The sequence below is a fragment of the Calypte anna genome, chromosome 4A, assembly GCF_003957555.1.
Source record: "Calypte anna isolate BGI_N300 chromosome 4A, bCalAnn1_v1.p, whole genome shotgun sequence".
NCBI classification, from domain to species: domain Eukaryota; kingdom Metazoa; phylum Chordata; class Aves; order Apodiformes; family Trochilidae; genus Calypte; species Calypte anna.
The window spans coordinates 13,357,327-13,382,611 of NC_044248.1; the positions used below are offsets into that span (position 1 = coordinate 13,357,327).

Sequence of the window (25,285 nt, forward strand, 5' to 3'; positions counted from 1 at the left end):
TTTTTAGTATTTGCTACTCCAGTCTTTGTGAACAGTAGAAATAGACTGAAATATTTATTTAAAAAGCAAAACTCTCAGTTTTGCTGAGAGTCTCAGACTGTTAACTTTGATGTCAAGGTGTTTGTCCTGGTGAAATATATAGAAGAACTACACTCTTCTACATCTTCCTGGCCCTTAGCAAGCTCCGTTTGAACATAATGGAAACACTTGACAGTTCCTGTTAATGATGAGCTTCATCAGTTTTGATTAATTTCTCCAGAAAAATGGAGCCATCAGAAATAGGTTACACTTAAACTATTAGAACTTGTACAATCATACTTTGGCATTAAAGAAAATTTATCAATACAGCCATAAATCCATATCAAAATGGCAATTCTTGTGAAGCATTCTGCTTCTTCAACACATTTCCTTTAACAGATTTCTTCATCTCAGGATGGTTTGTTAATACACTGCAGGTATTAGTAGAGAAAAAGGCATGCAAATGCAAGGACACCAGGAGAAAATATAGATTCAGGTTACACAGGTCTTCAGACTGTTCACTGAGACTGTGCTCTATTGAGTGTTTGACATTTACATTTTTAAACACTTGCAGACTTCACAGCTCCCTGCTGAGAATGCTGTAAATGAGGTGCCCAGCAGTGCTCCAAGATTCAGATTAGATATGTTAAAGAACAAAGCAAAAAGATCACTGACAGAGTCATTTGAAAGTATTTTATCACGTGTAAGTAAATTCATGTTTATTGCCTCTGAACATAATTTCATTGTTTTGTTCATTTGAATGATAGAAAAGTCATATTTCTTATCCTTCCAGGTTGTGACCAAGTGGTTATTTGATGCACAGTAACAACTTTAGAGAATAACAATTTATTAAGAGAATACAAAGCAGAGCTTTGGTAGAGAGAATAACAAATTCTGGAAGAAATTATGTAATTAAGAAATGGCATATAGTGGCATTTTGAAAAAATAATATAAAGTTGAGCATGAGCACTTATGTAAAGCAACCATTGGTTTAATTCTCTTTTGGTTCAGAAAATTTAAAAAATAATTACAATTGGTCACTTCTCTTTATGTAGAAGCAAATTATTAGGAAACTGCCTTAGTAATCCTAATGAGAAAGTGTTAGTGATACAGAACTAGTGAATAATGAGGCATCTGAACTTTTAAATGCTAGAGATAATTGGAAGGCCAGTAAAGAACTTCAGAAGGCATTAAGAATATGAATGCCTTTATGTAATATCAGGTGAAATTCTTTGTAAACATTGTCTGGCAATACCTATTAGTGGGAAAAACTTGAGCTCATATGTGATAGTAAACCCCAAGAAAACATGTTGGCAAAATGTTTGTCATGAATAGGTAGGTGAAAATTTCTGCTGAAAGTATACTGCAGCAGTTCAGACAACAAATCCCAAGTCATGTCTAAGCATTACTTAAACCTACAGACTGCCTCCTCATTCAAACATTCTTTGTTTTGCATATTATGAAAAATGTCTGAGTAAAATAATAGATTTGGAAAAACTTGTGCTTGACAAAGGATTAATAATATCAGACTTCTCCCTTTTAAAAAAAGTGAGTTGTGACAGAATGCCAAACAACAAATGTTAAGGAACAATAATTGGGCATTCTCATTTCTCATCAGGGAACAGTTAAATAGAAGAAAGAGTCTAGAGAGTCTATTTTCTCATAGACATGCAATGTGGAGTGACAAAACTGGGCTTTCAAAAATTATTTCAGACATTGTATGTAACCTATTTCCATGAAAGAAATTATGGCAAAAATGTGTTCTCCCTGTTATAATTATGCATCTAGAAAGGATTTTTAGTTGAGTATCTCCGTTACTTCCCAGCCAGTATTTCCAGAGGTCACCTGTATGAAGTCCTGCTGTGGGTGTGTTAGAACATGAAGCACAATGTTAGTGTTGTTACAATATCCACCGTAGTTCCTGGTCTGATTTTTACTAGGTTGCCCCGAGTGGCATAGGCTGTCTTCATGTAAACACAGCTATATATTGGTTGCATTTTTTAGTCATGGGTGTTTTGATTCAAAGTCTTTATTTTTATCAGATCTGAGGCAAAACATTATGCCTGAGCAGCAAGGAAAGAATAGTCACTGTTGTGAATAGTGATAACATTTTATATTTTACTTGGAAAAATGGTTGAAAGAGAAAGTAAGCCCTAACTTCAGAATATTAAAAAAATAATATCGTTTAAGATTAGGAAGAGACACGTTCCATAGTTGTGATAGCACATAAGAATCCATCAGTAGGTCTTGATATTTCTCTTGCTTACAAATTCTAACTGTGCTACACAAATATCTTTTTGGCATGCCCCATATATTATAAACTTAACTGCTGGTGTGCTTTATTTTTACAGGGCAGTAAAGCCAAAGGTCCACTAGATAGTTCTAGTGGTGTGGATTTGGATAGGTCTGTGTCTGGTACCTTAAGCAGCTCAAGCAAAGTAAGTAAAGCCTGGAGTGAATGTGCATATTTAGAAACTTCAGACAATATTCCCTGAAATTACTAGTGAGATATGAAATGAGGTTACCAACTACTCATGTAACTGTTCTGTTCTAACATCTCACATTTTGTTCTGATTATTTTTGGGGACTAGACAAGCTAACTGATTGTGTGAAAAGAAATAAACCAGGTCAACCAAACAGTATGAAATAAACGTATCACAGAGTAGGGAGAGTAGTTATGTCCTTTTTTTTCTCCCTGTAAGGAGTCCTGTTCCACTTGCAGATCCATAGGGTGTATCTTTATCCCTGTGATGGGGGTGACTGGGCTGCAAGCATTGCAGTCATCCTTTTCCATCAGCCACAGCCTTTCTTTCTTTCTTTTTTTTTTTTTTTTTTTTTTTTTTTGATTTTATGTATGGGAGTCCTCTGAGGGACAACTTGAACAAAGAAATTTTCCAGTCTACTCTAGTAATGGGCTAAGAAATAGCAGTCATGTGACAATACCATGGCAAGTTGTAAGATGCTGTTATAGGCAGTTTTCCATATTTCTTGACAAGATGGGACTGGCAGTAATTCTGTGTTCCTCTCCTCCAGAATTTTCAAGTTGCTTTCAGGCCTTTCAAGAAGAGCAGTGCAATTGTATCTCCATTTGAATATAAATGCCTTGTACTGTATATAAACATGTGTTTTATATGTATGTATCTTAGCATGAGTCTGTATATGAAAAATAAAATATTAAATAACAGCATCTGAATCTTGCAACAATGTGCATTAAAATAAATGCAGTAATTACCATGCTACTGATCCTAATCTGGTTGGTTTCAGCTCTGGAAGTACATATAATGAATGCAGGATTGTTTTCATAAGAAACATAGAATTAAACTTAATGTGGAGTAATGTCCCCCTTTGTGTGGTTAGGAAGTTTTTAGTCTGAATAAATACAGACAGCATAGAAGCAGCCAGTCTTCTTCCCTGGGGGCAGCACAGTTGGATACAGCTATTGATTCTTGGCTAGTTCCTAGTCACCTACAAATTCCTGACTTCAGGTAATCAAGAGTCTGCTGGTTCTGTTTATGTTTTTGAAAGAATATCTTATTCTGCAGGAAATACATGAGGTGGGAAATAAAGAAAAATGAATGGTTTTGAACTGAAAGAGACATGTAGATGTAAAGTCCTTTGTGTGAATCTTCATATAGACCAGAATATTATATTGTTAGATGGGGTGCTAAATGTACAGTAGCCTGCAACACTGCCTGTTTCATTGCTCTCACTGTTACCCAAGCCTGACCCATCTGTTTGGTTCTGACTCCATTTCTTCTGAGTTGTATTCAACACACTGTAAAATACACTTACTCTCAGAATTACTTTTTTGCTTAAAATGGAGACTGTGGTTTGTTGACCTAAACAATTAATGAAAATGTAAACCATCAAAGATTCTTTGATAAAAACGTACAAGTTTGAAGCAGGTCTTTGTGGGGTGTGAAAAATGACATGAGACTGCAACCTCGAAGATTCATTCTAAACCCTCATATTGATAACTTTGTTTTGCACTGCTAGGAACCACCTTTGTGTGACAAGGAGAAAGACAGACTTCCTACGGAAGACACCATCAAGACCAGTGGATCAGCGGGTGATCTCTCCAGCAGCACAGAGGATTCTCCTGTTGAGCAGTCTGTTACATTACCTCAGCAAAGCTTTCGGAGGCGAGCGAACACTCTCAGTCATTTGCCAACAGGAAGCCAGGAATCTGTGGTACCTGTTGAAACATCACCATCTGTTCCCCAGAGGAAACTTATGAGGTATCACTCAGTGAGCACAGAGACTCCTCACAAAAGAAAGTAAGACTTAGTAAAAGCAGGCTATGATTTCATTTGTTGAGGGCATATTTGGGGATGATAATTTCTTACCAGGTATGCCCTCTTAATGGATAAGAAATGTATTACAGCAGTTTGACATTCTTTGGAGGTTTGTAGGTATTCTGTTTAAAAACACTTCTATCCCTGAGTGCTTCACAGGGGAGAGAAAATATGATATGTGGCTCCACAGTGTATGTCACACAACTAAATGTAAGCACAGCATAGGATTGCTCTTAAGGAGTTTGATTACATTTTCACAAGCAATTAATTTTTGCTGGTTTGATATGCAAGCAGTATAAATAAATACTGCATGTTGTTGTCTATTTGTAGAGAAGAATCCAGTAACGTGATCCTGAAAACCGTACTAGATGGTGAATTCGTGTGTGACTTTAACACACAAAACTGACATAAAAAAATTCTAATTGTTGATAGAGATGAGGCTCCTCTCTAACTTTCCAATGAATCAATGTAGATTTACTCATAAAAACAAGCTACTGTTTGCCTTCATGCTAGTATTCTTCAAGCTGTCCTTCAAAAGCTTGCCTCTACAGCTCTGAAGTCTCCTCTTTATGGCAATTTTCTTCCTGCCCTCTCTCTGTCTTTTTCCAATTACTACAGAAACATTTTTGACTGTAGGCTTCTGTTTTACTGCCAAAACTGCTCCTTTACACAAGTTAGACTGTAGCAAATCTGTATGTGTTCCAGCACATTTTTGCCTGCAGGAGGCAGATCAGTAAATGAGCACTCCTGAAATAGGTGATGACAGTAAAAAGAGAGAATTACAGTAGTTGAAAGGAAACATAACCTTTTTGTCTCTCTTTTCAACCCTTTTAATTCTAAAATACTAGAATATTTTATAGTGTAGTTTAGGACTGGTGTTGTTAGTCTGTTGTCTTCATGAAGGTTGCCCTAATGCTTGTAGCTGCTTGTTCAATCAGTTCTTATCTTACTATAGGAATGTAGGTAGAAATTAGATACATTTTTCATTTCCTTGCTAATTTCTGTTTGGATTTAATTACATAGCTTTTAATAAGACCTGAGCATACATGCTCTCTCAGCAAAAAAAGAAATCACTGTTGCTTCCTTTCCATAGCAAATGTACAGAACCAGAGGAAACAGAAAATTTACAAAAAAAGTGTACTTCTGAGGTCTCAAAAATCACTGGGCTGATAGACTTTTAATAAGACTCGTGTGTTTTATGAGTGTTTTTGAACAGCTTACCTCAATTTATGAATTGTTTCCAAAATGTAAATAACTTCAGTTCCTCATGTAGCATTTCACTTCTCATCCATTAGAACTCTTGATCATACGCCTGACTTTGTCACAGAAACCAAGGGGAAGCACATATAAGCAAGGGTCAGGGACAGATTTTTGTGAGTTTAAATTTAGTTATACACTGAAATGCTTTGCTGAAGCCTGTAAGTGTATATTGGGGAATTTGCTGATTGGGTTAAAATGTTCAGCTTCTTACAGTTACTGCATTAACTGTGAAAACCATAGGAAATGGCCCATTTGATATGGGCCAGGTCTCTTTCAAAGATTAGAGAAGGGATTTCATTTTTTTTTTCTCCACCCTCTCCTTTCCCCTCTTACTGTGTTTTGTTTTTTGTGTTATCTCAACTCCCTGGCTGTGGTTGGAATCCCCACCATACAGCTTGAACACATCTGGCAGCGAATCTCAAAGTTCTCCTGGTCATCTTGCACATTCTCCTACTCTAGCTCGTCTTAATCCCTCGGCCTCTTCACCCAACTTTTTTAAAGGTCTAAAGCATAATTCAAGTGGAGAACAAAGCAGTCATTTTGCACAAAAGAGGTGAGCTAGTAGCTGTACATAGTTTGGAGTAGGATTTGCTTACCATGTCATAAATATGAAGCTCTGTAATGTAAATAACTAAAATAATTTAATATTAGGTGGTATATTTTTATGGAGGAAGGAGCTCTTTAACTGCTGTTACTGAATGTAGAGCTGTTACTTCCCTAATTTTTTGTTTTAATAAATAAAACTCAGACAAATGGACATATGGCTTTCTTTAGAGCTAGTTGTGCTAAAGCAGTTTGTTATGCAGCAGACAGCAGCACAGCTTAAATTGTGTGAGGGACAAGTTGCCAAGAACCTGAGATCCATCTCGTTCTGTCCCTCCTGAAACATTCAGTTCTTTTCTGCTTTGTTTATGGTAGCACAGAAACATATTAATATTCTTTTGTGCCTGGCACTAAAGACAAATTGACTAAATTAACTAACTAGGCAAAGAAATAGCAGGACGATGGAGAGCCAGTACAACCTCCCCATCCCAAAACACCAAAACCCACCAAAAAACCCCCCCGAAAAAACAACCACGACTCTCCCTGAAAAGAAAAAATCAAGAAGAAATAAACAAACAAAACTGCAACCCAACAGCTCATGTATTTGTCTTGGTTACTTTTAGCAATATCAAATTATAATTCTCTGTCCCACTTGTCTTAGAAAAAAAAATACCTTGAGAATAACAATAAATATGGAGTAAAGGACATTAACCCATCATTTTCCTGAGAACCTAAAACAAGTAACTCCCTAAAAATCTTAACCGTGCAACCCCTTCTTTAACCCTTTAAGCTAAGCTGTTTATTTTAGCTCAAAAAATTAATAAGACCAAGTATCCTTGGAAGTTCCATCAACAGTCACTGGCCACTGGAAGCAATGTTGCTGTTTGTTGTTTGGTTTTTTTCTCTTGGGTGAAGGTTTCCTCTTTTTCCAAGGTGCTGATTCTTCTGATCCTGAGAAAATCCTCAGCTGAGAGTCTTATTTCACCTGTTCCTTTAGTTACATTTGCTGAGTACTAACTAGCATCTCTGTTAATGTAGTTTCACCTCAGAAGTATGATATATCTCAGGGGAGGAAATGTGAGTCTACAGTGTCCTCTTTGTTCTTTATTTTAGTAAGACTTACTTGAAGCTTGTAGTTTAAATTCTCAAAAGTAGATTTTTTCCCAAGTAAAGTTGGCAATGAATTTGGATGCACAGCATCAACTTCTCCTCCCTTTTCCCTGTCATTTAAGGGTATATCATATTGAACCTCTAATCAGCAAGACTGAAAATGAAAATTAATAGAAATATTTAATGAATTTAAATAAGTAAAGTCAAATTGCCCGAGTTGATTGTATTCTGTAAATGAAACTGACATGTAATGAAGATGGATTTACAATGTGATTTTAAGTGAAACCTGTTTGCAGGGCACACACTGCTACAGCCTTCTTCATGCTCAGTGCCAGCCACTGAAAAAAAGCTTCACTTCATACTAGAGAATCCCAGAGAACCCCCCCATCCCATTCACATGTGCAGGAGATATCTATGAGCTAATGATATCTAGATGTATCATTATCATTTATCACAGAAGTAGTTTTTTCCTAAACTTAATTTTTCAGAAGTAAATTTTCTTACTCCTGTCTTTTTGTACTCTTCTGGAAAAGGTCTTCTAGTGTCATCAGACAAGTAATTTTCTATGGTTTTATTCCATGCAGAAACTTTCTGTTATCTGAATTGTTCTCACTTTCTTCTATTAACCTTCTTCTCAGTGTGGGGTCTTATTTTAAAAGACAGAGCAGATTTATGTTGGCCAGAAGACTGTTGATGAAATTTGATTAGTGCTCCTGTCTGTTGCATAAACAGAGCCACAATCCTAAATGATCAGTCAGAAGGCTCAGCTTTTAACTTAAAAGTTCCAAACTAGTCTGAATAAAGCCCTGTTAATGCTTTTATTACAAAATCTTATTTTTCATTTGCCAGCACAATGATTATCAGTGTCAACTTTTTCTAACCTTTTACCTCAAGCTTAGACAATCATTGAAAATTATATTTCAGTAAATGTGCAATGATAAAGTTGGTGACAGTGCTTATTAGATTAAAGAAAAATTATTTGAAAAATTCACTAGTGTACTGAAAGTACATTTATTTATATTGGAACATTTTAGTTTGTCCAAACAAATACATATGTCAAAGTAGCACTTTGTTAGCAGTTTCAGTTTTGGCTTTGGTTTCCTTGGTATTCAGGCCTTCAGGATTTAGCTGCTGTTTTGTTTGCAAGTTAGCTGTATTAATTTTTATTCTGTGTATTCATATTTCTTTGTACTAAACTATACTTTTCCCAACTGCACTCTCAGCATCTCCTACCGTACTGCCTTAAGGAAAAAGCTTCATTCTTCCTCTTCTGTGCCAAATTTCTTAAAATTTCTGGCTCCTGTAGATGAAAATAACACCTCTGACTTTAGGAGCACAACAAGGTAGGGTTCTCTCTTAAAGACTGGAGGTAAACCTATTTTCAAAAATTTCTTTGTCTGAAGTATTTTAAATGCTTCCTGCGCTTGCAAAACCTGATTTGTGCAACAGTTCACTTGCATGTATCCTGCATGTGATTGCTGTCAAAAGGATGGAGCTATCCCAGACTCCTTCCCATTAGGATTGCACAAGTTAGCCATTTTGATGTTGTAATGGTCATGCAACATCCATCTGTGTACTTCTGTGGTTATTCCTGCCAAAGGACTGTATTAGCCATTTCCAGGTAAGAGAATACATGGGTCATTCAGGCAGTGTTAGTGCCCTCTGAATTGGAAGGAGAGGATGGCCTGTAAAATCCTTCTCCCAGCTGCTGCAAGAACTGTTTGAAGATCACTCAGCCCTTTTTAAGCTTCGATTGAGTCACGCAACCATTTAGCCAGTGGCTGAAATAAAGCAATTAATAAAGATGTAACAGGTGAAAGGTATTAGTGGGATTTTTAATATGACAACAGCACTGCTACTCACTCTTCATTTAATATTCTGAATTAAAACCTCTATGTGTAGTTTGTGGATTATATCAGAGGAGTAACATTCAAGGTTCCTGGACACTGTTCCCAAGTTTGTTGCTTATTTCAGATGATGTCTTGCAAACACAAAGACTGAAAGTTTTTCTCCAGGTCTGTGTTTTGAAGGAATATATTACATTCCCAGTTCACAGAAGGCTGGAAATTTAATTGGTGTTTATAAAGCTCTCTGATGTATGCTGATAAAAGGCATCAGCAGTTCTTTGTGTCTCCGTTGAATAAAGGGGAGATTTTACAAATGGCAATTAAACAGCAGAATGGTAAAGTTACATTATGGTATATGTCTTTAATGTGTTGTGTTTAATACACTGCTGCTAAGAAAACTGAAAATTAATTAAAACTGGAGAAAGCAGATTGCACATAGCTGTCAATCCCTTTTGGTGGACTTGAATAATGTTTGCAACCTTGTATAAGACTGCTGCCCCAAAGCAAGCTTCACCTGCCTAACACTGAGAGCTCCATTCAGCATGTGCACAGTGCATTGCACTCCTTAGCTGATGTATTTCTGTTGTTGTGTTATTGTATCCACTGCTGCTGTGTTATTATATACTCTGAAGACTGTGTTGCTGTTAAAAGCACACTCAGCTGAGGTGCTCACAAGCATTCTTTGTTTTGCAATTTCAGTGACTATGAATCCAAGCACAGCCCCCAGGCCAGCGGTGCAGACAGCCCCGTGAGGACGCGGCGGCATTCCTGGAGGCAGCAGATATTCCTGCGAGTGGCAACCCCTCAGAAAGCATCTGATTCTCCCAGCAGATATGATGGTAAAGTCTGTGCTTATTTGCTCCCATGAGCCTTGTTAGTGGATGTAGTCCATGAAATGCAGATCCTTTACTCTGCTGAGTATTTGCCCTGTGCTCTGTTTGTACTGTTCTTGCTGATTCCCACCTTCTTCTTGGTCATGCAGAGCTCACCAGCAGTGGAGATTTTATTTTTCAGCTTCATATGTTACATAGTTCCATTTGTGTCAAACTGACTAACCAGAGAAGAAAATATTTTTGTGTAGACTATTTTAATAGAGTTCTGGGGAAAAAAAGTGTATCACTGAGCATTGCCCTGAAGAAAAAGTGATCCTTCTGTTTCATGTTTCAATGCTGGAGTATAGAACTGTGAACTAGAAAATGCCAGGCCTAGCACAAGGAACTAAATTTCTTCTGTGACCTCAGTTGAGTTCCATAGTGTGTAACTTCACACCAGAGTGAATTTGACTTCATGTATGCTGCTTCAGTCTGTAACATTTGCCACTTGAGCCATAGTTATCCACTGTTCTCATATATATTTCCTGAACTTCTGTCAAGCTAAAGAACCACAGACTAGCAAAAATCACTAATTTGACTGACAGTGTGGTAAAGTTGTATATTTTCCATAGATGCCTCTCAAATTTAGTGTACTTCACATTTAGACCATGCTGGGTAAACAATACATATGAAATGCTCTCCTGTGCTTTAGGGCACGTGGAGGAGATGTTCAGTCTCAGCTATTCTGTGAAACTCCTGGTTTTGCAGACTTAATGCAGGTTTTTGTGACTGAAAATAGTCTTTACTTGTTTTGGAAAGCCACAAAATCTTCCCATATTAAATAGGATAACAAACCCTAAATTGCCTATCCAAGCATTTCCTCTGAGACATAGCTGCAAGATACAATCTTAATATCCTACAGCTGGATAAGCAGAACAGTTGGGAGAAACAAGTGTGGCCAAAAATGGAAAGCAGTAAGTGCTGTTCCTAGGAGAAGCAATTTAAAATATCTGGCCTTTTTCTTCACTTATTTTTCTGGTTTTGTTCCAATGTATCAGATTCAATTTATGAACAGAAGGAAAAAACCCAGAGTTAGGCGAGGGGGTTTCTTATTTATAACAAGTATTGGGGTTTTCCATTTGGTTCTTCATGCATCTCCTGATGCATCACTGGCAGTAAAAGATATTCATAATCCAGTCTCTATGGTGTTTAAAGTTCCAAAGTAAATATAACCAGCTATCATTCGTCATCTTGTTAATCTTTTTTCATATTTTCTCAAGAAGCAGCAGCATAAGGAGTGAGGTTTATTGATCTGATAAGTTACCTGTACTTCTTTTTTTTTTTAAGTCTTTCTCACTCCTTTTTTAGACTGATTTTCTTTGGAAACAGAATTTATGCAAATAGCTGATGTATCACCAAAAAAATTGAGCCAAATTGGACAGAGGGCCAAGAAGATTTTAAAGATAACATTTCATCATGTTCTGCAATAGTAAGCATAAAGAGAGGGAAATAAAGGCTCATACATGACTTTCCCTTTATAGACTGGGACTCCACTGGCCCAAATGCAATAGCCCACACACCACCCCAGTGTGGACTCTGCAGGGGAGCAGTAAGAAGAAAGGCAAGGGTTTTATAAAAGTTAGTGAGTCAGACAGTCAAGAGACCCAGATTTCTCTAAGTCAAAGATGAGAAAGTTTTTCAAGCTTAGCATAGGCTGCTTTACTAAATTTTTTATTAAATGCAAAACCCACCAGTATGCCTGAACTACAGGTTGCTCTGACCACATGTGGGCAGGCATTGTCAGCAAAATAAAACTGCTCTGTGGCTGTACCTTCCTGGGGTTGTAATCAGTAAATATGCCTATGTAAGGTGTCACAAGAAAGAGAGAGAATGCTATAAGCTTTCAGAGCATCAGAGCAGTACTTCTGAGGTAGGTATGGATGCACAAGTGCATTTATACAGAATTTCTGGCTGCTTTGTGAGCAGTTTCATATGCAGTTCTTTACCTTGCACAAGTTCTCACAAGCCCAGGAAAACTGGTGCCTTTCCCAGTGAAGTACACTCTTTCTAAAGGAATACCTTGGATCCACAGACTTGCAGAAGTGCATTACACAGAAGAATAGCTCTGAAGGGTAGTCCAAGTCTGAACTTCAAATGGAAAATAACCCATATGTTGGTAAAATGTAATAATAGTTACTGAGTCATCTTGCCCAGTTCTCAACCTGAAAGTGTAAAAGTCTGGTAGGCCTGTAGATGTAGCATGTATGGAGGTAGAATTTTATATGGAGGCTACAGGGAAGGGAACAACATATTTGAAAGGAGCACATGTTAAAGATGGAATAGGAGTCAACAAAAGCTGACAGGTTTAGCAAATGAACAGGGAAGCAATCTTTCAGTGTGTGCTGAAGTGTTCAGCTCCTGCTTAAGTTCACTCACTAATCTTATGAAAGTTTTGAAAGCTGCACATTACTTGGGCTTTAACACACAGCAGTTTGATTTGGTGGAATGTGAGCTCCCAGTTATGTTCAGTCAAATTGCTCTACTGTTTATCTTTGGTTTCTCTGCTGTCCTCCAGATCATTTGGGCATAATAAAGAAATATTAATTTTCTTGTTACAATATTTCTACTCCTGTCTGTTCTGGATGTGGAAGCTGAATGGCATGTCTGTCAATCACCCTGCTGTATATTCATGGACATGGGTTAGTGCTGATTTACCAAATGTCTGGTTTTTTACTTTGCCTTGAGGCATTACCTGTGCATTCCACCTCCCCCCGCCCTTTACCAGCCAAACAGCTGATGCAATTCTGCAAACTTAAGACAGGCCACCTGAGCAGTTAAACAGGTTCATTTTTGTTTCTATACATCCTGCTACATGCCAGCATGGAGATGGGAGGGAAAGCAGGTTGTTAATGTGTTGCAGTGTTATCAGAGTAGACTTTAGACTTCCTGTTAAATGTCCACAAGTGGTAAGAAAAGGAAAATATAGAAAAGGAGCTGCCATTTGGAAGGAAAAATCAAGCCTAGAACTCTTCCACAGAAGAATTAGAGGTAGGGTTGATAATCATAATATTTTAGCCTGTATAATGTTGTAACCTTTCTGTTTTCTTCTATAGCTTTAACCACTGTAAGTTAAATTTCTTTTAGTAAATTCTGATCTTATCAGCCCAATAATAGATAAAAGATTTTCAGCCTAAATGGAAGCAGGACTATGGAAGTGAGTAATTAATGCTTAATTAATTGATACAGTAAGATTGATCCCTGGAGGATTAGAAGTGAGTAACAACTCCATTATTTTAGAAAGTGATATTTTGTTTAACTTGTACACGAAGACCAATCCACAAAATTTTCACTGAGAAACTAGAATAGAATGTCCACATTAAAAACTGAATGAAATTAGGTCTTGGATATGTTTATTCTTTCATTAAGAATGCAATGTTTAGTCAATTTCCCTGCATGTGTTCTTGCAGACTGGTTTTTTGTTTGGTTGTTTTGTTTTGTTTTTTGCAAGTGGGTAACCATAAATGGCTCTATAGATAGTCTGGTATTTTCTAACATACACACATGCATAAACCCAGAATACATATCTAACTCTAAATGGGATCCATAAACCACTGGGAGGTTGTGTAGGATGAGAAGAGATTTGTTTCCTCTAAGATGTATATGTATTCTATACTGGATACTCTAAGAATTTGGTAATTAGTGAATAGACTACAGATAGCATACAGTGGATAGGGGTTTGCCTCTCTGGATCGATTTTACTTTTTTCATTACTGTTTGATGACCATTTTCATTAATACCCCTTTTGTTATGGTAATGTTATTTTGTGCATATAATGCAGCCTTAGTAAAACAAAAAAACCCCAACTTTCCTTCAAGGTGATATTTCTATTTTTGTAAGTTTATTATTTTATTCAAGCAAATTAAGGCAATTCTATCAACATTACTCTTAAGAGTATTTCCTTTATAATGTTTTTTATTATACGCTAAAAACACTGTTGAAAGTATAGTGTCAAGTTCCTTTAGTTGTCAGCACATTAAGCATTAGTAAATCTGTGTTCCTTCTCTACCTGATGACATTTCCCTAAACCTCTTTTATAATTTCAGGTATTTGCTCAGGGAATTCTTTCCATTTACCGGTAAAGAAAAAAAAATTTCCCGGTCTCTTTTAAAGGATACAACATAATTTCTGAATTTTATTGATCTTTTTCATAACCAGCTGTATTTTTGGATGCTTCTGTTGATGTTTTGTACTTCTTTTTGCAATGGTGATTGCCATTAAAGAGAAAAATATTTGTCCTTTGCCTAATTCACATTCCTGTAAAGTTTGTTGTTCTCTGAAATGCTGTAGATGCCCAAAGTTTGGGTATCCACACCTACATCCAGAGTGCAAGTTTGTGAAAGTTTAATTGTTTAGCTTGGATTACTAGATGAAAATTTTGTATTTATTTTTATATGTATATTTTAGCCCTTGAATTTAACTGGTAAGAACTAAATGTTGTATAAGGAAACAGGTGGTTTTGGACTCATGCTTTTTGTCTCTTCTGAGAAGAAAAGGTTGACAGTTGCAAAACTTAGAAAAGTAGAAGCCAACAGCTGTGAACATTTCCATTCTTACTTAGCCATCTGAGCTTGGTTGTGTGAGTGCCTTTCTGTAGTGAAATTTGGCAACCAGGTGCCACTAATTACCAGGTAGTGGGCATGAGCTTGTGTTAAGCCCACCTGTGCCTGATTGGGGGCCCCCAACTGCGCATGAGCAGGATTAGGGGGCCAATAAAAGGGCAGTGGGAGCCTGCCCTAATCAGGCACAGGTGGGTTTAACACAAGCTCATGCCCACTACCTGGTGATTAGTGGCACCTGGTTGCCACATTTCACTATACTGTCCAACAAACAAGAAGAGTATCTGCATATGAACCAAAGTGAGTCAATATATGGTGATTTTATGAGCAGACGCTGAAGGCATGAAAACCTTCCTATCTTGTTAGTTTGTAGAGATGGGATAATTTGTGTGTGCAGTGTTTACTTCAAAATCTCTGTCACTGTTCTAGCCAATTATACAAAAATGGACCATGTGCAGAATAATTGTTTCAAGAGTGTCTCTTCTCCAGGCCCTGTTTGAAATAGCATGCACAGGTGTACTTGTCCTTAGCCAGAGAGTCTGGGGAGTGGCTTTTACTGTGCTGATTTTAAAGCACTTTCTGCCATGTGTAACTAACTGGTCAGCTTGTCCTTAGGGAGCTGTTTCACAGCCATTGTGTTTGGCTGCAGGAGGAGTGATGGCTTTCCATTTGGGATTTGGTAGGAAGAGATGGGTGGTTTTGACCATATATTTTAAAGAGAGTGAATTGGGTAATTTTTCTTCCAGATACAGGCTATATCAGACTACTGAGCCTTCAGAGAAGCTGTATAAACAAAACAAAAGTGATACTGCAGCAGGCAGTAGGAAAACAAAGTGTAAGAACTTAAGCTTCTTATGTTGAGAACTTGATTAAAAACAATATTGATAGCTCTGTCTCTAAAAGAAAAGATTTTTCAACTTTTCCCTGAGATTTATTTAATGTTCTCTTTTATTTGTTTTCAGTCTTCTTAGATTTACCATGCATTCTTGACAAAAAGATACATTTTGTGGTAGAGCAGCTGAAGCCAAAAGAGAGAGGGCAGAAGGTTATGACATGGCTAAAAATTAGAGCAAATATGTCTTAGATGCCTGTCACCCTTTTTGCATATTTACTCTAAGAACTGGTAATCATCCCACTGTATGACTTGAGGTGATGTGTTTGTGCAGCTAAGGGTGTGTGTTTTATTTGTTAAACACAGTTTAGAGATTATTCTTTAAGTTATGTGGGTACTACATTTGATTTGATCTGCTACTTGAGTCATGCCAGGTTTCAGCTGCAGGTTGTATTTTTTCAGTTTCTCAAACTTTTCTGTTTCAAATCTGTCCTTGAAAAGCAATTGTCTTAGTGTATGGGACAATGTTTTTATCAGGTTATAGAAAAAAAAAGTTCCAGGCTTTGCCTTGTATAATTCTGATTCAGAAGCAGCTTGTGAATCTGCTTAGAATGATCATTTGGGAAACCTTGCTTGTTACTGCTACTGCTGTATCCAGAAGTGTGTGTTTGTGTGTATATATGTTTATAGGTATATATTTATATATATGCAGTCTTTGAAAATGGGTCCCTTCATTCACCTGTTCATGAAATCTAAGTAGTTCACAACAGCTTTTCTCTCTTAAAGATTACTCTGAACTGGGAGAGCTTCCACCAAGATCCCCATTGGAACCAGTGTGTGAGGATGGCCCGTTTGGGCCAGTGAAAGAAGAAAGGAAACGGACATCCCGTGAGCTTCGCGAGTTGTGGAAAAAAGCCATAATTCAGCAGATACTGCTCCTCAGAATGGAGAAAGAAAACCAGAAGTTACAAGGTTGGTGAAGTTCTTGATTACACCCTACTTTAATACAAGTTCACTTTTTTGTTTGCTCTGTGTCCTTGGCAGTGGATTGGACCAAGCCTTAATAAAACATTCTAGGTTGTTTAGTCATCTACTTTGAAGATATGAATGATGAGGACAGAAATGTTTATCTGACTGAATTTAGATGCTCTGAAAGTGGGTAGACACCTGTATCCTTCAAGGGGTGGCGTATCTTGCATGAAAATGGTAATTCTTCTTTACCTTTGTGTAAGCTTAAGGAAGGATTGTCTTTCAGGAAGAATTATGTAGGGAAAGCACCCAGGTGTGTGAAAAGGTCAGTCAGCTGAGCATGTCTTCTTTAAACTTGGGCTGAGACTCCTGGCTGGAAGGAGGAAGATCTCTTTTGGATGTAGAATATGGCCTCCCAGCACAGTTAGCCCACTTGTAGGATATTTGCTCCTACTGGTGTAGCTCTCCTGTTTCAACCCTGATACCTGAGTTTCCTAAGAACCCCACAAGTGACAGGCACATTCCCAGCAAATGTACTTGCTAATCCAGTCAATTAAGGTATGGCAATGGATACCAAATATACAATGCCTTTGGCTAAAGGACCAAGACATCTGGAAGAAGTTCTACAGGGGGCAATGATTTTTACAATCCCTACAGCACCGAGTAGTGCTGTCATAAGTGAGTTTCTAACAAGCCATTCTTTAACTTGGAATTCTTATGGTATCTTGCATTTAAAAATAAGTTTTCTCTATTTTATATATTTATGCTCTTGATTATTTTTTGAATTATCTTTCATTCTAGTTATCTGAGTCTACAGCTTGCAGCCAGGTTTTGGCAGTTGCAGAACACTGATTTCATCAATTTAGTTGATTTTATCAAGTTTTATCAGACGGTCCAGTTTTGTCTGTCCAAAAGAAACTATTACAAAACCATCACAAAGTCACTAGGATGAGCATGTCTGAAGCTAGTTAGTGAATGATTGAGATGGGTGTTGACATGACTGAAGAACCAGGCTATGCAGAATGCACCATGGAGCAAAGAAGTTATTCTAAGTACCTGCTGCATGAGGAACTCTGATGGGGAGACCTTTGTTGAAAAAAAGGTGACTGCTGCAGTGACCACAGCTTTGGAATGTCATTATAATAAAACCTTTTCAGGCATTTATGCCTCTTGAACCTATGCTGTGGTCATTTTTCCAAGTAGAGAGCTGCTGACCATATTGGAGGACTCATATCCGAGAACTAGGTGCATTGAGTCTTCAGCAGCATCACAGCCCCATTGAAAAACTGAGATACCCATTTTGCTAAATTCTGACTGAGACTTACCACCATACTAGCCTATATCACTCGTTTCTTCTCTCTTTGTAGCTTCATCTCAGTTTTGTTATAGCATTTTCTTTGAGCATTTCATGCCTTTTAGGAATAATTGTCAGACATCTTTCCATCTCATTTATACTGCAGTATTTTCCCCATCTGAGCTGAAAGACCTCTTCTGTTTTTTCAGTCTTGTGTCCTGAAGAAATTCATCCACTGTCCCCAAAAGTGCTTTATTATTTAGTTTATGTGAATGCCATCAATAAACCAATTTTCCAGGTACATTCTAGCACTGAAAAAAACCTTTTCCAAATTCTCATTAATTTGGTTTTAATCCTTTATAGATAACACATGAAGATACGGTACAATATTTTTATAAATTATAATATGAGAAAATCACCAATACTACAGTAAACTTGATGATCTAAACTGTCTTATTTAAGATGTTGAACATCGAGATTTGTTCTGATTTCTTCAGCAGAGACTTTAAGAGAGCCTTATGTACATATAGTGTTTATGGTCCTGTTTGTGTTTAGGGTTCTGAAACTTTCTGTACTTGAACTTAAAAGGTGATCCGTCACATGTCCATTTTATAGACCACATAAATAATATTTGCACTGTCATTACTATTATGGAACTGTATGCATAAGAAATAGATTACTATATTGGTTTTGTATTTTTGTTTGGTGTCGGTGCCCTGCACTATTTTTTATGAGCCTGGAAATCAAAAAAAATCCTGTTAGGAAAGTCTTGCATTTATTTTATTAGTAATTATCTCTCATATTTTTTCAGATTTAAGAGTTGACCAGCTATAAGGAATTTAACAGGCCAAACACAGTTGATATTGCATGTAAAATCTTCAAAAAAACCCAAAACCCCACCAAACAACCAAAACCAACCATCACAATCACAGCAATTTAGATGTGTAATGTTTCAGAATTACAGATTTTAATTTTTGATGGACTGCATAATAAAGTTCTAAGTTAAATTAATCAATTTTACAAAGGGTAAACAATATGAACAGGTGCATTCATGATATCACTTCCTAGCTTCAGAAAACAATTTACAGAACAGACGTTTGAAACTTGACTATGAAGAAATTACACCATGCTTAAAAGATGTAACTTCAATTTGGGAAAAAATGTTGAGTACACCTGGAAGATCAAAGATTAAATTTGATGCAGAAAAAATACACTCTGCTGTTGCACAAGGTAAGCACAGTTTATTATTCTGAGTTGTTGCAATGCATGCCATTAGAAAAGGAATAGGGTGATCTTTTAACCCTTACTTATAACCAGATTCTCAGTAGTGCTGTTCCTCAGGTTGCTGACTGAACAAGTGACAACATTTGATATCTTCGTGGTTATGTATATTCAAGTAACAGTCTCTTTTGGTAACAGCTGCAAATGTATTACTGGGGTTAGAGTGGTTGGTATTCACTTTTTAATAATATTTGTCCTTACAGGAGAGCTGTGGAGTACCTCAATGTATTACAGTTCTTCTAATCTGATTTTAAAGATTAAGTTACAATTAAAAAAAAAGGTCTGGATAATGCCAAATAAATGACTGGGTAAATAACTGAAGAAATAGTCTTCACTGTTACCTGGAAATTCTCTCTTCCAGCCTTCATAGTATGTGTGTATACAAACAGTACACATGGATATTTCAGTAGCACCTTTTTTCCAAATCCAACAATGTACTGTATCTGCAAACACCACTTGTGAGTCTGCCTCACAACTGCAGGGCTGAGCAACCAACCCACTGCATCAAAAGTAAAATAACCTAAGGAGGCTTTTTGAATGTTCTAAGAAATTGGGTTACCACTCAGTGTTATTTGTGCTGTGGTTGGACCCAAAGGCCTTATCCTCAGTACTGATGGTGAAGGTGGCTACTCCAAGGAGATTTTTATAGCTCTATACAAAGCTTTCCATGTGTAATATAAGTGTCAAGAATTCATCACTAGCAGAAATTTAATATTTTAAACATTTTACACGCCTGTATACAATTATTCAACCAAGTTAAAACAAATTGTCCATTTAAGATGGCTGGATAAGTCTAGATTTCTAACAACAAATGTAATGTCACAAGTAGAAATGTCTGCTGAGTTAAAGAAAACTCATTATCACAAGTTTCCTTCTGCTCATGTAGGCAAAGGGCTCTGTACAGCCAGTACTGAAGCATGAGAAAAACCTGGGTTTCTGTTGATAGTCCAGAGATGGTGGCCTGTGTTAGAGTTCTTCAAAATAAATGCTTCACGTAATGCAAAATAAGTAAATAAATAAAGCCCTGCTTAAGTGGGTTGCTAATAAGAAGCATTTACAAGTAGCCAGTAGATGGGGAAATTATCCCTAGCTCTTTGTGCTATTATTATGCTCTGCTCTCTAGAGGCCAGTTGTGTCAGGTTTAGAGATTGAAGTGGTGTTAAATTTCATACATATACAGAAGTGAAGAATGCATTTAAATTGACTTTAGTAGGTTCTAGCCTAGACCAAAACCATAAAAAGTGACAAGTAAGAAATGCAGCTTGCAATACGCATGGGTCTTAAATAAGGGTAATAAACATGTTGTTGTCATCCATATGTTAAATATATACCAAAAAAAAAGGCTGTCCAAAAGACCTCAAGCCATAAGTTACTTCAAACTGTAATACTTTGTTTAGTTCATAACGGATTAGACAGACTACTTTCCCAAAGAACAGTGTACTGATTTGTTGTGTAGATCATTTAATAGTGCCAGTTTTGTGCTGAATAAGGTAAGCTGTTACTTTTGGTGCTTTGCATACAGATACAAACGAAATCTACCATTATCTATCTGAAATACTCAAGTGTTTTTATAGAGAAAGAAACTCAAGCTTTAAAACATTTTTTCCATGTACTGGTTATTAAAAAAAAACAATAGCAAAACTAGAAGTACAGTACTTGCTTTCTGATTATCTACCTTCTGTTGTAGTCTCTAGATCAGATCTCATTTGTACTAGTTTATATTTTACTATATATAAATATATCTTTTCTTGCCACCTTCCTAAAACTTACTACTATTAACAGTGTCAGTGCTGTATTAGTGAAAAATGTTAATTAGTTCTATTGAAGTGCTTTATTGTGTACTTTACATGGAAAAATGGTAAATAAATGTAACTTTTCAGAGAGAAGTATTGAAATTTTTGCTGCCTCTTCTGGTACTTCTCAGGCTGGATGTAAATGATAACCTTAGACTTAGGAAGCTCATCCTGTTTCTACCTTAAGTCTCCGGTGTTCAGATGCTGATGTCTTTTATTGGTGGAGGAAATATAAGCTCTGTAGTTTGATCTGCTTCTATGCTCTACTGGAGATAACAGATGCAAATCTAACACACTGGGATATGCTTACATATCTAGCAAATACAGATCTTCAGTTCCTCAGGCCTGTTAGCTCAACAACAGCTGAACTCTCAGTATGAGTGCAAATTACTATTTTAATGACTTTCTTCTCTCAGGAGTACCACGTCACCATCGTGGGGAGATCTGGAAATTTCTAGCAGAACAATACCACCTTAAACATCAGTTTCCAAGTAAACAACAGCCAAAGGACACACCTTATAAAGAACTCTTAAAACAACTGACTTCCCAGCAACATGCAATACTTATTGACCTAGGTAAGTACAGTAGTTGTCTGAAATTAAAATAAGGATTTTAAAAACTCTGAAATAGGTAAGTAACAGAAAGTAGCATAAAAAAGCCTCTCACCATTCAGACTGTTATTAAGAATTGCTTTAAATCTGGTATACGTGACAACTATTACTTGACATCATTAAGAAACTGAAAAACATGCATTTCAAGCACAGAGGTCTTTGGGTTCCTTACACACTTGGTAAAGTGTCTCAGAATATCAAGGCAGGGCACAGAAAACAATAATCTGGCAGAATAAACATGAACTGGCCTGAACTGATGTGGGGGGTGATGGTTGATTCCACCTGGATTTTCCCCTACTTGACAGGCCAGGTCTTGACTGGACACTGGGAGAGTAATACTCTGAGGAAATTAAATGCCAGTCAGGAACTGGTAGTTGCAATGTTAAGTATGTTGTTTCCCTCCAGACATTATCACAGGAGTTGTAGGAATTGCCCTGGATAAGCAGTTTTTTGTTGGTTTTTTTGTTTTTGTTTTTTTTTTTCTAAAGAGTCATTTATGTGCAACCAGAGATCATTTGCTAGGAAGTACCTGTCAGTCAAGCCAGTCTATTGGGTGTTGATACCCCCATCAATGAAGGTTTGAATTCTGTTGCACTGAATTGCCTCTATAAGGGGTGAATAGTTTTGTGCTGGGTTAGGGAATCCAACACCCTCAGCAAAGGGCAGGGGGTCAGGACAGCTCCCAGACTGGGGAGGAAGTCAGACTGAGTTTGGTTGGCTCACATAGCAGGTTGGGGCTTGCTGGCTCAGCAAGCTGTTCCTCTTTTCTGCCTGGTTCTGCATATGAATGCTTTCTCATCTTAGCCCTGTGCTCTGCTTGTAGGAACAAATGACTGCATGTGTTGGCAAATTGGTAACTTCATGGTGGTTTTCAAGCAATGTGTTTTTGCCAGGGAGCTATTTGCTGGCCTATTAGTTGAGTGAAGGGTTGGACCCCATTATTTCAGTAAGATGAAAGGAGGAAGCTGAAGACTTCCTAGTGATTTCCATTGAAAGAGAGTAGTGCTGCACAGTAGCAGACAGTATAACTAGACAGGGTGCTAGAAGGCATTTGCATGTTCTAACTTATGTTCCTTCAGGCTACCAGAAGCATTTTCTCTGTGAAAGCATGCACTTCTCCTTTCAGAGAAAAACCTATGTTCTTGCAATATTTTAAGAAAGTTTTCTCAAGTTATGCTAAAGAGGTCTTGCTAACAGTATGGGCCAAAGCCATAATAATAACACTGTTCACACTTTAGCTGAATTGATGCATCTTCAGCTGTAAATAGTGCTTCCCAAGACTGGGTTCAGTAATGTGCATTTGGATGACAGGGTAAGGTACAGCAGCTGCTTTCCTGGCCTAGTTTATATGTCAAGGTGCTACTTCATTAATTGGACAAGAACAAAGCCACAATTCCCTAAAAGCTTTTTTGTGTATTTCCTTTTGTGGCCTCACTTGCACAACCACTGCAGTCTCTGGGGATTTCAGGTCCTGACCAGCAGTCATGTTCAGTAAATGATTTCTTCCCTCAGTAAAGTAGGGTAAATTGACTTCCAGATGCTATCAGTGTAGGAAACCAAGTGTTTGCTGAACACAGTGGTAAATTATGTTTTGTTTTGTTACATTTCAAAAAGAAAGCAGTAGGTACTTTCCCATATTGGTATTCTTAAGGTATCACAGTTCATTTACAGCGTTTTTTCAGTGCCGCCAAGAATTGTTTGCTCCTGAGTAAAAGCTAAAATTCTTAGTTAAGTCATCACCAGAGCACACAGAAACAAAGTAGCTTGTGAGTTTAGCACTTCTGTGCCTCCCTAATTTACTGGTTTTTAGAACATCTTTGCGTTTTTATTCTTCCTCAGCTTGTAACTTTTCTTCATGCCTTATATGTAAGAAGCCTTGCTGTGTGAGTGAGGCACTACAGATCTGCCTCTAGGCCATTCTGTGGTAACTTGTCATTCAGGCAGAGGTCTCCTTTGCAAGGGAACACAAGCTCCTTCTCATTTGGAAGCTAGAAATACTTGTGTTTTGTTCAACTCTGTAACAGCCCAGCTCAGGAACTGAAAGCCAGTGGTCTGTGTGACAGGCTAGAGCAGCTACCAGATGGCAGCAGGACTCCACCCCAGGCTTTGTCGTCTTGAAACAGGAGCTCTGATACTATCTGGCAGCATAGCAACATTCCAGGAGCTAAAAGGTGGGGTGATATTTAACAAGTGGGAAACGAATATCAAGCTTCACTTAATACTAGAACAAAAGAAGTGTTCAAATTTCTTCTCCACTGAGGTATTTTACAGAGGAAGGGGAAAGGGTTTTTATCCTGAAAGGGGAAGGGTTTTTTTCCTAGAAATGAAAATACTCTTTTTTTTTTTGGAAAAATTTTGAGAAAAAGTCTTAAGTGAAGTCTTTAATACCTTCATTCACAGAATCACAGATTGTGATTGAGGTGTGTGTCACAGATTGATTGAGGTGTGTGTCACAGATCTGTGGTTGAGGTTGGAAGGGACCTCTTGAATTAATCTAGTCCAAAAACTCCTGCTCAAGGCAGGGTCATCTCAAGTAGGTTGTCCAGTACCATGTTCGCTCAGCTTTTGGGTATGTTCATAAACACGCTCTGCAGCCTCTCTGGGAAGAGTGTTCTGGTGTGTAGTTTGTGCCTGTTGCCTCTTGCAGAGTCAGTAGGCACTACTGAGCAGAGCCTGGCTCCCTCTTCATTCCCTCTCAATGGGTATTTGTGCACATTGATAAGATCCCTCTGAGCCTTTTCTTCTCCAGGCTATATAGTCCCAGCTCTCTCAGCCTTTCTTTACAAGAGAGGTACCCCAGTTCCTTCATCATGTCAGCAGCCCTTTCTCCAGTATGTCCTTGTCTGTCTTTTACTGGGGAGCCCAGAACTGGACACAGCATTCCAGGTGTGGTCTCACCAGTGCTGAGTAGAGGGGAAGGATCACCTCCCTTGACCTGCTGGCAATGCTCCATCTAGGGCATCCCAGGATACCATAAGCCTTCTTTGCCACAAGGACACATTGCTGGCTCATGTTCGACTTGATGACCCACAGGTAATTTTCTGCAAATCTGCTCTCGAGCAGGGTGACCCCAGCATGTATTGGTGCATGGGGTTGTTCCTCCTCAGATGCAGGATTTTTCCACTTCCCTTTGTTGCACTTCATGAAGTTCCTGACAGCCCATTTCTGCAGTCTGTTAGAGGTCCCTCTGAATGCCAGCATGATGCTCTGGTCCATCTGCCACTCCTCCCAGTTTTGTATCATCTGCAAACTTTCTGAGGGTGTGCTCTACCTGATGTCCAGGTCGCTAATGACCCTCCCTAATGAGGGATCAGTTAGGACAAAGGCTACAGACACCCTGTCATCAAGGGTATCTGACAACAGCTTGCTAGAAGCTGCCAAAATTACCCTTACCACAGCCTCAGCCTTACCTATCAGCAGCAGTACCCTTGCGTTTCCAGGATTTCCTTGACTGTCCTGGACAAAGTATCCAGATGCTGAAGAGCTCAAAGAATCAAAGCCCAGAAAGCACTGCACACAGGGGGGTCTGTTGGCAGCTTCCGTTAGTTCTGCTCTCACATGCTGTGTATATAGCATCTGTCATAGCACCTAGACAGCTACATAAGTCTTGATCCTTTAAGGGATGCAGAAAAAACCCCAGTTTTTATTCACTGAGTAAATATTGTGGGTCAAACTGATTGTTGGAATGCGATGATCTCTAAAGTCCCTTTCAACCCAAACCATTCTGTGATTGTGTGGTTCTGTACCTCAGTTGGTTTGGTTTAAGGATGTGTGGATCCCAGGTCTGTATGAGCATTCACAGACAAGGCAGTCTGGGGTGGAAGTCATCATCTTGTTCTAGAACTGAAGGACTGGAAATAGTCTGTTGTGCTCCTACAATTAGTGGTTTACTTTTAGCTGGGATTTGGAGAGATGTGAGGAATAGATCAACGGCTGCCAAGTGGAAGTTTTGCACTGATGGCCATATCCCACTCTCCAAGCACTTGTCACTTGTGCTGGTGCTT

The 25,285-nt window shown here is 38.0% G+C and overlaps 1 protein-coding gene across 5 annotated transcripts in view; it reads left to right on the forward strand.

Annotated features, from left to right (window-relative positions):
• TBC1D1 (TBC1 domain family member 1) overlaps positions 1-25,285 on the forward strand; it is a 92,748-nt gene that overhangs the window by 55,908 nt on the left and 11,555 nt on the right. For 3 of the 5 annotated variants that reach the window (XM_030449559.1, XM_030449558.1, XM_030449560.1), the window contains 9 exons: positions 593-721; positions 2,370-2,456; positions 4,015-4,295; positions 5,968-6,126; positions 8,450-8,569; positions 9,773-9,912; positions 16,120-16,305; positions 18,665-18,826; positions 21,087-21,245. In XM_030449559.1, the coding sequence (XP_030305419.1) occupies positions 593-721; positions 2,370-2,456; positions 4,015-4,295; positions 5,968-6,126; positions 8,450-8,569; positions 9,773-9,912; positions 16,120-16,305; positions 18,665-18,826; positions 21,087-21,245 (1,423 nt within the window). The remainder of the gene's footprint in view (positions 1-592; positions 722-2,369; positions 2,457-4,014; positions 4,296-5,967; positions 6,127-8,449; positions 8,570-9,772; positions 9,913-16,119; positions 16,306-18,664; positions 18,827-21,086; positions 21,246-25,285) is intronic. The other 2 variants (XM_030449561.1, XM_030449562.1) reach the window with 2 other exon arrangements.